The 14,950-nt window shown below is 44.9% G+C and overlaps 1 protein-coding gene across 1 annotated transcript in view; it reads left to right on the top strand.

Annotated features, from left to right (window-relative positions):
• Positions 1 to 2,311: 2,311 nt before the first annotated feature.
• LOC128698352 (uncharacterized) overlaps positions 2,312 to 14,950 on the top strand; it is a 33,003-nt gene continuing 20,364 nt past the window's right edge. The window contains exon 1 of the mRNA XM_053790558.2: positions 2,312 to 3,811. Coding sequence (XP_053646533.2) covers positions 3,798 to 3,811 — 14 coding nt within the window. The 5' untranslated portion in view covers positions 2,312 to 3,797. The remainder of the gene's footprint in view (positions 3,812 to 14,950) is intronic.

The raw sequence follows: 14,950 nt of genomic DNA on the forward strand, positions 1-14,950 counted from the left end.
CACTCGCCGTTAGTTGAAAGCCTCACTGGATATGGATTCAGGCCGGTCTATTTATCGTAACCAGGTGCATAATATTTTTCTCGCCTTTGTTTAGTTTCTGTCATCCAAATCCATGAGAAAACTTCAGACATCCGAAAATCATTTACGGTGTCCTGTTGCTGGGTTGGTAGCGCACTCAGCTCACTCACTGAGGTCCGTGGTTCGATTCCCGGTACGGGTGGAAATATCTGGGCGTGTTTCCTTTAGATACCTGCTCTCACTGGTTACCTAGCAGCAAGTAGGTACCTGAGTGTTACCTTACACCTGCTGTCCCTGTTCATCTAGCAGTAAATAGGTGCTTAGGTGTTAGTCACCTTATACCTGCTGTCCATGTTCACCTAGCAGTACCTGGGTGTTAGGTGACTGGTGTGGGTGGCATCCTGGGGGACAAAATTAACCTAAGATGCAGGAAATGCTCTACATAACCAGGAACTTTCTATATAGTATGTCATTGGTGTCAGCTATGGTATGTATAAGTTATATCAAGTACTGGTAGAAATAAACGTTATTATTATTACTACGCTGTATTGTTATTTAATTACACTGACCCCCGAAGACTGAATTGATTAGCAGACTTAATAAAGACCTTTCAACTCGCTAGCCAATCTTGGATGATTTCTGTACTGAATTTAAGAGAGCTGACAGTATAAAATTCCGTTACCTGGCTTTGTTTTACATGGGTCAACGCTCCCCGCGGCCAGGTCTAGGGTCGGTCTACTGGAGGCCGTGGTCTGTTACCCCTTACGTGTGCAGAACAGAGGGCGTCTGTGGGTTCTGACTGGTTAGGTTAGTAATCCGTGTCCAGTCATGTGTGGAATCCAGACTAGGAACCTGTCACCCGGTTCCTAGTTAGCTGAATTAGTTTACGTACCTCTGTCACACATGGCAGTGTGTGCTGACAGCTGCACAGCAGATCTCTGGTGGAGGTAAGTGACCACACCCCTTGCACACACGTAGACCCAAGGTACAAGAATGACCACACCCCTTGCACACATGTAGACCCAAGGTACAAGAATGACCACTCAATATACTCACGTGAAGGGTGATAGGATAAGTCGTGGTCACACCGCCTAGTACACTACCAGATAGCTCTTATCACGGTAGTATCTAATTCGCGTCGTAAAGTGTTGTCGATTATTAGAGGTCTACACTACACCCCTTGCACACACGTAGACCCAAGGTACAAGAATGACCACATCCCTTGCACACACGTAGACCCAAGGTACAAGAATGACCACTCAATATACTCACGTGAAGGGTGATAGGATAAGTCGTGGTCACCTGAGAGTACCTGTATGAGTCAGTGTATCCGCCTAGTACACTACCAGATAGCTCTTATCACGGTAAACTGTATCTAATTCGCGTCGTAAAGTGTTGTCGATTATTAGAGGTCTACACTACACGACTTCGGGATAAGTCGTCCTGTGCTCACTATTCGTGTGTAACTGAGGGTCGGGGCAGCCGGCTGGCTAGTCAGGACACTCAAACTGGTATACTAGCAAGTCTTACAAAGATGTGGTATTGCTTAGTAGGTATACGTGGGGTCTGCTATATATGCTAGGCTAGATACTATATAACCTAACACATACTAGGCAATATATATATATATATATATATATATATATATATATATATATATATATATATATATATATATATATATATATATATATATATATATATATATGCAAGGAATTCGCGAGAGCATGCGAAATATACACAAACACTGATCTCTGGCTGAAGGAGAATCGAACCTACGAACCTTAGGACAAGGTACGCAGTGCTTTACCAATCTACCCACACTGGACCAATACCTTGGCGTGTAGCATGAGCTACACGTTTGATCCAAGGCAGCCAGCTTTCAGGGAGAAGGCTTACAGCTTTTCATCTCACCCCCTCATTATATATATATATATATATATATATATATATATATATATATATATATATATATATATATATGTTGTAACTTCTATAACGGTGTTTATTTTGCGTTGCCGTTAACAGTGTAAGCAACGGGTGATCAATAACCAACCGTTAATTAAGGCTGCAATATCCAGTCGTTATCTCTCTTCCTCTCTCTTTTACACAGGGTTCTTGACTTTATTTACAAGCTAAGTGCTGGTGCATACGCCTCTCTCTCTCTCTCTGTCTCTCTCTCTCTCTCTCTCTCTCTCTCTCTCTCTCTCTCTCTCAAACAGCAGCAGGTAGAGAGGCAGGGAAAGTGCAGCCAAGGAAAGTGAAAATTGCTAACACTCGTGCCAGCCCGGCCATAGTCCACAGTGGTGTTGGTTGGTCAGTGAGAAGCGCACACGGCGCAGCGCACTCCTGGAGCACTGAACATAGTCACAGTGGAGCACATTCCAGGAGCACTAGACGAAGACACGGCGCAGTGCGCTCCTGGCGCACTGAACGAAGACGCAGTGCAGTGCACTTGTGGAGCACTAGATGAAGTCACAGTGCAGCGCACTCCTGAAACCATAGACAAAGTCGCAGCGGAGCACATTTCTGGAGCACTAGACGAAGACACAGCGCAGCGCGCTCCTGGAGCACTAGACGAAGTCGCACCGCACTGCACTCCTGGAGCACTAGACGAAGTCGCACCGCACTGCACTCCTGGAGCACTAGACGAAGTCGCACCGCACTGCACTCCTGGAGCACTAGACGAAGTCGCAGCGAGGCGCGACTCCTGGAGCCTTGCAAGTCGAGGATTTGATTCAGATTATTCCAGAGGTGTTAGTAATCCAGTTTAACCCATCAAAGCCACTGTCTTTAGTCTGGCTTATTTCCATTGTACTCCTTATTATCAAGACACTGAAGATTCTTCGGGTTAACCCAAGATAAGCCAAGACAAGCCAAGTTAGCCAAGACAAGCCAAGCCAATCATTGTACCCTCGTTACGTGTTGAGTGAGAAGCAATTGATCAGTCTGATGTTCTTCAGTTGTTTACATATATATTTTTAATTACCCCAAGATTTTCATAAAAAAAAACCAGAAAAATTAATCGTCCCACCGGTGAGACAGCTGTGAGACAGCTGTGAGACAGCTGTGAGACAGAGAGCTGTGAGACAGAGAGCTGTGAGACAGCTGTGAGACAGAGAGCTGTGAGACAGAGCTGTGAGACAGCTGTGAGACAGAGAGCTGTGAGACAGAGAGCTGTGAGACAGCTGTGAGACAGACAGCTGTGAGGAATGATCATAGCAGCAAGTGGAACAGCGGCTGTACCGACGCTGACAGTGCTTCAATAGTGGAACATTGTATACATGGGAACCCACCACCACTAGCCAACTACTAGCCCACCACTACTAGCATACTACTAGCCCACCACTACTAGCATACTACTAGCCCACCACTACTAGCATACTACTAGCCCACCACTACTAGCAACTACTATTCCACCACTAGCATACTACTAGCCCGCCACTACTAGCAAACTACTAGCCCACTACTACTAGCAAACTACTACTAGCCCACCACTACTAGCCCACTACTAGCAAACTACTACTAGCAAACTACTAGCCCACCACTACTAGCCCACTACTACTAGCAAACTACTACTAGCCCACCACTACTAGCCCACTACTAGCAAACTACTACTAGCCCACCACTACTAGCCCACTACTACTAGCAAACTACTACTAGTCCACCACCACTAGCAAACTGCTACCAGCCCATTACTACTAGCAAACTACTAGTAAACCACCACTACTAGCAAACTACTACTAGCCCAGCACAACCCACCCACGCCCGGACCAACCATGACTCCATACGGGTAAGTTGCATGTCATGTTGATGTGTAAGTCACACGTGCAACACCTGGATCTCTGTTGGTGATCTAAACGTTTCGCCCACAGAGCAGGCTTCTTCAGTCGAATGCCTGCGGTGTAGGCGAAACGTTTCGCTCGCTAATAAAGACACCCAGGTGTTGTTCATTTATCTGTACATAATTATTAATTTTTACATTAACATAAATGAAAAAAATATATCTTTAAACCTATAAGAGAAATATTTAGAAAGGACTTAATTTTAAATGAGTTCTTGATAATTGACAAATTTTACCTATTCAGCACTATATATATATATATATATATATATTATATATATATATATATATATATATATATATATATATATATATATATATATATATATATATCCTCATCCTCAGAGAAGACAATAAACGTACCTCAGGGAAAACTCAAGGTTCTCCCTGGAGTTGTTTGAATATTTTCTTCTCCTACCACCTCCTATATTTTATATTCTATGTGAACATTTATTAATAAACAGAATACATTTACAGAAAACACAAACATGAATACAATGGTACAATGTATTAAAGATCATGAATTTCCTCCAGCTCCTCCGAGGCTGGATGCGAGCCAAGTATGCAGCAAGCATTTCCCCTCTGGATGGCCACGCTGAGGTGCTGGAACGTGAAAGTGGCTGCCCTTGGGTCCCTGGTGGTGTCGATGAGTCTGGAACTCAGTTCTTTAAGGAAACGTGTGGCATTTTTTCCCCATGATCCCAAGGTCTCTGATCCCACTGGGACAAACTGATACTGTTGGCTTATGTCCCTGTACTTGCTGATCTTGTACTCCTCCCTATGGTCAGCAGCTCCTCCCTGTCGCCCCACACTGTGATGGATATAGGTGTCAGCCAGTGTGGACACACAGGTATAGTTCCATGCTAAGAGCTTGCCATTCTTCCAAGGATAGATGGTGATCCCGTCGGGGCGGTTTGCTGGGTTGTGGGTATTGTTGGCTGCTAGTGATCGGGGCTCCCTCTCGGCCGGGCATCCAGCTGTAGCAAGGGTTCTCTTAACGATGTCCTCATTGTGTCTTGCATGCCAGCCCTTGGTTTTGGAACAGTTAAGACCATGTAGACCATATTTGTCTGCTTGTGCTTCGCCGCAAATACACATATGTTCTGTGTGAATTGGGGCAGCAAGGTGCAGAGCCACTGCAATACGAAGGGTCTTAGGGTCGAGTCGCGTTCCCATTGCCGATATGGAAACTGTCTGAAGTCCCCGGAGTGAGGTGTGCTCACAGCCTGGAGACGGGCAATCTCCCTATATGATGTTGCAGCCCTGAGCATGTTGGCAAGAACCTTTTCAGCGATCGGGCCATCCCAGCTTTCCATCTTTCCCATCTTTCCCTTGAAGATGGACAATGGTTGCAAGCCTCACTTCCGGTCAGGCTTGGGGGCTGGGAGTATACCAGCTTTCCTATCCTCTTCCATAGCATCAAACGAGTTGATAAGACAAATTCTTCCTGATCACCTCAGCGACTCAGCAGGAATACAGGACCCTAGCTATGCTAGTGCCATCACGGAATGGGAGACTCTTGCTGCTCCAGCACCAAACCCTAGTGCAACACTGGCTCACTGTCAAGCTGGGATGGCCCAGTCACTGAAAAGGTGCTTGCCAACATGCTCAGGGCTGCAACATCAGATAGGGAGACTGCCCATCTCCAGGCTGTGAGCACAACTCACTCCGGGGACTTCCTCCAAACAGTTTCCATGTCGGCAATGGGAACGCGACTCGACCCTAAGACCCTTCGTATTGCAGTGGCTCTGCACCTTGCTACCCCAATTCACACAGAATATATGTGTATTTGCGGTGAAGCGCAAGCAGACCAATACGGTCCACATGGTCTTAACTGTTCAAAAACCAAGGGCTGGCATGCAAGACACAATGAGGTCAACGACATCATAAAGAGAACCCTTTGCTACAGCTGGATGCCCAGCCGAGAGGGAGCCCCGATCACTAGCAGCCAACAATACCCACAACCCAGCAAACCGCCCCGACAGGATCACCATCTATCCTTGGAAGAATGGCAAGCTCTTAGCATGGGACTATACCTGTGTGTCCACACTGGCTGACACCTATATCCATCACAGTGTGGGGCGACAGGGAGGAGCTGCTGACCACAGGGAGGAGAACAAGATCAGCAAGTACAGGGACATAAGCCAACAGTATCAATTTAACCCAGTGGGATCAAAGACCTTGGGACCATGGGAAAAAAATGCCACACGTTTCCTTAAAGAACTGAGATCCAGACTCATCGACACCACCAGGGAGCCAAGGGCAGCCACTTTCATGTTCCAGCGCCTCAACGTCGCCATCCAGAGGGGAAATGCTTGCTGCATACTTGGCTCACGTCCAGCCTCGCAGGAGCTGGAGGAAATTCATGATCTTTAATACATTGTACCATTGTATTCATGTTTGTGTTTTCTGTAAATGTATTCTGTTTATTAATAAATGTTCACATAGAATATAAAGTATAGGAGGTGGTAGGAGAAGAAAATATTCAAACAGCTCCGGGGAGAACCTTGAGTTTTCCCTGAGGTACGTTTATTGTCTTCTCTGAGGATGAGGATATATATATATATATATATATATATATATATATATATATATATATATATATATATATATATATATATATATATATATATATATATATACATATATATCGTGGATTCGAGATTTGTATACGATACTGTCGGTATGAGTGTGTATGACTAGACACCTGACTGACAGCTCTTGTACATATTAAAATGGTATAAAATACCGACAGGTTGTTAGGTAAGACACATATGCAACATGAAAGTTAAGACACATGTGCAACATCTGGATATCTTTATTGTAGTAGACGTTTCGCCATCCAGTGGCTTTATCAATACAGATTCTAGGACATAATAGGAAGACAGTAGAACTATATACAAAAGATGAGGTAATCAGTCCCTCGGCCTTGGAGTTAGTGTTCACAGCATCGTGGTGGAGGAGAGTCTGGAGCAAAGGCAAGAAGACTGGCGCTTTTTATAGGCGTCAGTGAATGGGACGGGCAGCAGACGAGGGCAGTCACTGGTAGGCGGGATTCCCCAGTGGAAGTAGGTCCTTCCCAAAGAGATGGGTTAGTTGCAGCAGCCGTGAAGAAGGTCTTGTAGATGTCCTCTGAACCAAGATTCCATGATGTTGCAGTGTCTGACAAGTTGTGCAAGAAAGGTATAAAATACCGACAATATGAAAGTTAAGACACATGTGCAACATCTGGATATCTTTATTGTAGTAGATGTTTCGCCATCCAGTGGCTTTATCAATACAGATTCTAGGACATAATAGGAAGACAGTAGAACTATATACAAAAGATGAGGTAATCAGTCCCTCGGCCTTGGAGTTAGTGTTCACAGCATCGTGGTGGAGGAGAGTCTGGAGCAAAGGCAAGAAGACTGGCGCTTTTTATAGGCGTCAGTGAATGGGACGGGCAGCAGACGAGGGCAGTCACTGGTAGGCGGGATTCCCCAGTGGAAGTAGGTCCTTCCCAAAGAGATGGGTTAGTTGCAGCAGCCGTGAAGGTCTTGTAGATGTCCTCTGAACCAAGATTCCATGATGTTGCAGTGTCTGACAAGTTGTGCAAGAAAGGTATAAAATACCGACAATATGAAAGTTAAGACACATGTGCAACATCTGGATATCTTTATTGTAGTAGACGTTTCGCCATCCAGTGGCTTTATCAATACAGATTCTAGGACATAATAGGAAGACAGTAGAACTATATACAAAAGATGAGGTAATCAGTCCCTCGGCCTTGGAGTTAGTGTTCACAGCATCGTGGTGGAGGAGAGTCTGGAGCAAAGGCAAGAAGACTGGCGCTTTTTATAGGCGTCAGTGAATGGGACGGGCAGCAGACGAGGGCAGTCACTGGTAGGCGGGATTCCCCAGTGGAAGTAGGTCCTTCCCAAAGAGATGGGTTAGTTGCAGCAGCCGTGAAGGTCTTGTAGATGTCCTCTGAACCAAGATTCCATGATGTTGCAGTGTCTGACAAGTTGTGCAAGAAAGGTATAAAATACCGACAATATGAAAGTTAAGACACATGTGCAACATCTGGATATCTTTATTGTAGTAGACGTTTCGCCATCCAGTGGCTTTATCAATACAGATTCTAGGACATAATAGGAAGACAGTAGAACTATATACAAAAGATGAGGTAATCAGTCCCTCGGCCTTGGAGTTAGTGTTCACAGCATCGTGGTGGAGGAGAGTCTGGAGCAAAGGCAAGAAGACTGGCGCTTTTTATAGGCGTCAGTGAATGGGACGGGCAGCAGACGAGGGCAGTCACTGGTAGGCGGGATTCCCCAGTGGAAGTAGGTCCTTCCCAAAGAGATGGGTTAGTTGCAGCAGCCGTGAAGAAGGTCTTGTAGATGTCCTCTGAACCAAGATTCCATGATGTTGCAGTGTCTGACAAGTTGTGCAAGAAAGGTATAAAATACCGACAATATGAAAGTTAAGACACATGTGCAACATCTGGATATCTTTATTGTAGTAGACGTTTCGCCATCCAGTGGCTTTATCAATACAGATTCTAGGACATAATAGGAAGACAGTAGAACTATATACAAAAGATGAGGTAATCAGTCCCTCGGCCTTGGAGTTAGTGTTCACAGCATCGTGGTGGAGGAGAGTCTGGAGCAAAGGCAAGAAGACTGGCGCTTTTTATAGGCGTCAGTGAATGGGACGGGCAGCAGACGAGGGCAGTCACTGGTAGGCGGGATTCCCCAGTGGAAGTAGGTCCTTCCCAAAGAGATGGGTTAGTTGCAGCAGCCGTGAAGAAGGTCTTGTAGATGTCCTCTGAACCAAGATTCCATGATGTTGCAGTGTCTGACAAGTTGTGCAAGAAAGGTATAAAATACCGACAATATGAAAGTTAAGACACATGTGCAACATCTGGATATCTTTATTGTAGTAGACGTTTCGCCATCCAGTGGCTTTATCAATACAGATTCTAGGACATAATAGGAAGACAGTAGAACTATATACAAAAGATGAGGTAATCAGTCCCTCGGCCTTGGAGTTAGTGTTCACAGCATCGTGGTGGAGGAGAGTCTGGAGCAAAGGCAAGAAGACTGGCGCTTTTTATAGGCGTCAGTGAATGGGACGGGCAGCAGACGAGGGCAGTCACTGGTAGGCGGGATTCCCCAGTGGAAGTAGGTCCTTCCCAAAGAGATGGGTTAGTTGCAGCAGCCGTGAAGAAGGTCTTGTAGATGTCCTCTGAACCAAGATTCCATGATGTTGCAGTGTCTGACAAGTTGTGCAAGAAAGGTATAAAATACCGACAATATGAAAGTTAAGACACATGTGCAACATCTGGATATCTTTATTGTAGTAGACGTTTCGCCATCCAGTGGCTTTATCAATACAGATTCTAGGACATAATAGGAAGACAGTAGAACTATATACAAAAGATGAGGTAATCAGTCCCTCGGCCTTGGAGTTAGTGTTCACAGCATCGTGGTGGAGGAGAGTCTGGAGCAAAGGCAAGAAGACTGGCGCTTTTTATAGGCGTCAGTGAATGGGACGGGCAGCAGACGAGGGCAGTCACTGGTAGGCGGGATTCCCCAGTGGAAGTAGGTCCTTCCCAAAGAGATGGGTTAGTTGCAGCAGCCGTGAAGAAGGTCTTGTAGATGTCCTCTGAACCAAGATTCCATGATGTTGCAGTGTCTGACAAGTTGTGCAAGAAAGGTATAAAATACCGACAATATGAAAGTTAAGACACATGTGCAACATCTGGATATCTTTATTGTAGTAGACGTTTTGCCATCCAGTGGCTTTATCAATACAGATTCTAGGACATAATAGGAAGACAGTAGAACTATATACAAAAGATGAGGTAATCAGTCCCTCGGCCTTGGAGTTAGTGTTCACAGCATCGTGGTGGAGGAGAGTCTGGAGCAAAGGCAAGAAGACTGGCGCTTTTTATAGGCGTCAGTGAATGGGACGGGCAGCAGACGAGGGCAGTCACTGGTAGGCGGGATTCCCCAGTGGAAGTAGGTCCTTCCCAAAGAGATGGGTTAGTTGCAGCAGCCGTGAAGAAGGTCTTGTAGATGTCCTCTGAACCAAGATTCCATGATGTTGCAGTGTCTGACTGCCCTCGTCTGCTGCCCGTCCCATTCACTGACGCCTATAAAAAGCGCCAGTCTTCTTGCCTTTGCTCCAGACTCTCCTCCACCACGATGCTGTGAACACTAACTCCAAGGCCGAGGGACTGATTACCTCATCTTTTGTATATAGTTCTACTGTCTTCCTATTATGTCCTAGAATCTGTATTGATAAAGCCACTGGATGGCGAAACGTCTACTACAATAAAGATATCCAGATGTTGCACATGTGTCTTAACTTTCATATTGTCGGTATTTTATACCTTTCTTGCACAACTTGTCAGACACTGCAACATCATGGAATCTTGGTTCAGAGGACATCTACAAGACCTTCTTCACGGCTGCTGCAACTAACCCATCTCTTTGGGAAGGACCTACTTCCACTGGGGAATCCCGCCTACCAGTGACTGCCCTCGTCTGCTGCCCGTCCCATTCACTGACGCCTATAAAAAGCGCCAGTCTTCTTGCCTTTGCTCCAGACTCTCCTCCACCACGATGCTGTGAACACTAACTCCAAGGCCGAGGGACTGATTACCTCATCTTTTGTATATAGTTCTACTGTCTTCCTATTATGTCCTAGAATCTGTATTGATAAAGCCACTGGATGGCGAAACGTCTACTACAATAAAGATATCCAGATGTTGCACATGTGTCTTAACTTTCATATTGTCGGTATTTTATACCTTTCTTGCACAACTTGTCAGACACTGCAACATCATGGAATCTTGGTTCAGAGGACATCTACAAGACCTTCTTCACGGCTGCTGCAACTAACCCATCTCTTTGGGAAGGACCTACTTCCACTGGGGAATCCCGCCTACCAGTGACTGCCCTCGTCTGCTGCCCGTCCCATTCACTGACGCCTATAAAAAGCGCCAGTCTTCTTGCCTTTGCTCCAGACTCTCCTCCACCACGATGCTGTGAACACTAACTCCAAGGCCGAGGGACTGATTACCTCATCTTTTGTATATAGTTCTACTGTCTTCCTATTATGTCCTAGAATCTGTATTGATAAAGCCACTGGATGGCGAAACGTCTACTACAATAAAGATATCCAGATGTTGCACATGTGTCTTAACTTTCATATTGTCGGTATTTTATACCTTTCTTGCACAACTTGTCAGACACTGCAACATCATGGAATCTTGGTTCAGAGGACATCTACAAGACCTTCTTCACGGCTGCTGCAACTAACCCATCTCTTTGGGAAGGACCTACTTCCACTGGGGAATCCCGCCTACCAGTGACTGCCCTCGTCTGCTGCCCGTCCCATTCACTGACGCCTATAAAAAGCGCCAGTCTTCTTGCCTTTGCTCCAGACTCTCCTCCACCACGATGCTGTGAACACTAACTCCAAGGCCGAGGGACTGATTACCTCATCTTTTGTATATAGTTCTACTGTCTTCCTATTATGTCCTAGAATCTGTATTGATAAAGCCACTGGATGGCGAAACGTCTACTACAATAAAGATATCCAGATGTTGCACATGTGTCTTAACTTTCATATTGTCGGTATTTTATACCTTTCTTGCACAACTTGTCAGACACTGCAACATCATGGAATCTTGGTTCAGAGGACATCTACAAGACCTTCTTCACGGCTGCTGCAACTAACCCATCTCTTTGGGAAGGACCTACTTCCACTGGGGAATCCCGCCTACCAGTGACTGCCCTCGTCTGCTGCCCGTCCCATTCACTGACGCCTATAAAAAGCGCCAGTCTTCTTGCCTTTGCTCCAGACTCTCCTCCACCACGATGCTGTGAACACTAACTCCAAGGCCGAGGGACTGATTACCTCATCTTTTGTATATAGTTCTACTGTCTTCCTATTATGTCCTAGAATCTGTATTGATAAAGCCACTGGATGGCGAAACGTCTACTACAATAAAGATATCCAGATGTTGCACATGTGTCTTAACTTTCATATTGTCGGTATTTTATACCTTTCTTGCACAACACATATGCAACAGTTAGGTATCTTTATTTCGAAACGTTTCGCCTACACAGTAGGCTTCTTCAGTCGAGTACAGAAAAGTTGATAGAAGCAGAAGATACTTGAAGACGATGTAATCAGTCCATCACCCTTGAAGTTTTGAGGTGGTCAGTCCCTCAGTCTGGAGAAGAGCATTGTTCCATAGTCTGAAACAATATGGAGTAGAAGTGACAGGATGGAGCCTTATATAGCGCCAGGAGGTGAGACGTAGGTCACTAGTAGAGGTAAGAATGTCGTTGGAAGGTCAGGTCCCTCTCAAATCCAGCCATTCTCACTAGTGGAGGTTGTCGAAGTTGATTTCAGGTCTGTACCAAGATACCCTTGTGTTGCAGAGTGAACTTTGAAAAGGTATAAAATACCGACAGGCTGTTAGGTAAGACTTAAGAAGCCTACTGTGTAGGCGAAACGTTTCGAAATAAAGATACCTAACTGTTGCATATGTGTCTTACCTAACAAGCTATTGCACAAGGATAACTAACTGGCCTATCACACTCTGATAGCATAAGATAGTATGCGATAGTACACGACTGAATATAACAATATAAGACAGTGTATGACAGTATAGGATAGTATATGACAGTATATGACATTACATGACACTATAGGACAGTATTTGACAGTATAGGATAGTATATGACAGTATATAACAGTATATGACAGTATTCGACAGTGTAGGATAGTATAGGACAGTTCCATCCAGCCATCACAGGGGAGAAAGTTCCAGTTATCACAGGCAAGAAAGTTCCAGTTATCACAGGGAAGAAAGTTCCAGTTATCACAGGGAAGAAAGTTCCAGTTATCACAGGGACGAAAGTTCCAGCTGTCTGTCACAGGGAAGAAAGTTCCAGTTATCACAGGGAAGAAAGTTCCAGTTATCACAGGGAAGAAAGTTCCAGCCATCACAGGGAAGAAAGTTCCAGCCATCACAGGGAAGAAAGTTCCAGCCATCACAGGCAAGAAAGTTCCAGTTATCACAGGGAAGAAAGTTCCAATTATTACACGGAAGAAAGTTCCAGTTATCACAGGGACGAAAGTTCCAGCTGTCTGTCACAGGGAAGAAAGTTCCAGTTATCACAGGGAAGAAAGTTCCAGTTATCACAGGGAAGAAAGTTCCAGCCATCACAGGGAAGAAAGTTCCAGCCATCACAGGGAAGAAAGTTCCAGCCATCACAGGCAAGAAAGTTCCAGTTATCACAGGGAAGAAAGTTCCAGCCATCACAGGCAAGAAAGTTCGTTATCACAGGGAAAAAAGTTCCAGTTATCACAGGGAAGAAAGTTCCAGTTATCACAGGGACGAAAGTTCCAGCTGTCTGTCACAGGGAAGAAAGCTCCAGTTACCACAGGCAAGAAAGTTCCAGCCATCACAGGGAAGAAAGTTCCAGCTGTCTGTCACAGGGAAGAAAGTTCCAGTTATCACAGGGAAGAAAGTTCCAGTTATCACAGGGAAGAAAGTTCCAGTTATTACAGGCAAGAAAGTTCCAGTTATCACAGGGAAGAAAGTTCCAGTTATCACAGGGAAGAAAGTTCCAGTTATCACAGGGAAGAAAGTTCCAGATATCACAGGGAAGAAAGTTCCAGTTACGACAGGGAAGAAAGTTCCAGTTATCACAGGGACGAAAGTTCCAGTTATCACAGGGACGAAAGTTCCAGCTATCTGTCACAGGGAAGAAAGTTCCAGTTACCACAGGGAAGAAAGTTCCAGTTACGACAAGGAAGAAAGTTCCAGTTATCACAGGGACGAAAGTTCCAGCTGTCTGTCACAGGGAAGAAAGCTCCAGTTACCACAGGCAAGAAAGTTCCAGCCATCACAGGGAAGAAAGTTCCAGCTGTCTGTCACAGGGAAGAAAGTTCCAGTTATCACAGGGAAGAAAGTTCCAGTTATCACAGGGAAGAAAATTCCAGTTATCACAGGGAAGAAAGTTCCAGCCATCACAGGGAAGAAAGTTCCAGCCATCACAGTGAAGAAAGTTCCAGCCATCACAGGCAAGAAAGTTCCAGTTATCACAGGGAAGAAAGTTCCAGTTATCACAGGGAAGAAAGTTCCAGTTATCACAGGGAAGAAAGTTCGTCATCACAGGGAAGAAAGTTCCAGTTACCACAGGGAAGAAAGTTCCAGTCATCACAGGGAAGAAAGTTCCAGCCATTACAGGCAAGAAAGTTCCAGTTATCACAGGGAAGAAAGTTCCAGTTATCACAGAGAAGAAAGTTCCAGTTATCACAGGGAAGAAAGTTCCAGTTATCACAGGCAAGAAAGTTCCAGTTATCACAGAGAAGAAAGTTCCAGTTATCAAAGGGAAGAAAGTTCCAGTTATCACAGGGAAGAAAGTTCCAGTTACCACAGGCAAGAAAGTTCCAGTTATCACAGAGAAGAAAGTTCCAGTTATCACAGGGAAGAAAGTTTCAGTTATCACAGGCAAGAAAGTTCCAGTTATCACAGAGAAGAAAGTTCCAGTTATCACAGGGAAGAAAGTTCCAGTTATCACAGGGAAGAAAGTTCCAGTTATCACAGGGAAGAAAGTTCCAGTTACCACAGGCAAGAAAGTTCCAGTTATCACAGGCAAGAAAGTTCCAGTTACCACAGGCAAGAAAGTTCCAGTTATCACAGGGAAGAAAGTTCCAATTATCACAGGGAAGAAAGTTCCAGTTATCACAAGGAAGAAAGTTCCAGTTATCACAGGCAAGAAAGTTCCAGTTATCACATTCAAGAAAGTTCCAGTTACCACAGGGAAGAAAGTTCCAGTTATCACAGGGAAGAAAGTTCCAATTATCACAGGGAAGAAAGTTCCAGTTATCACAAGGAAGAAAGTTCCAATTATCACAGGCAAGAAAGTTCCACTTACCACAGGGAAGAAAGTTCCAGTTACCAAAGGGAAGAAAGTTCCAGTTATCACAGGGAAGAAAGTTCCAGTTATCACATGGAAGAAAGTTCCAGTTACCACAGGGAAGAAAGTTCCAGTTACCACAGGGAAGAAAGTTCCAGTT

Source organism: Cherax quadricarinatus, chromosome 92 (assembly GCF_038502225.1).
Source record: "Cherax quadricarinatus isolate ZL_2023a chromosome 92, ASM3850222v1, whole genome shotgun sequence".
NCBI lineage: Eukaryota > Metazoa > Arthropoda > Malacostraca > Decapoda > Parastacidae > Cherax > Cherax quadricarinatus.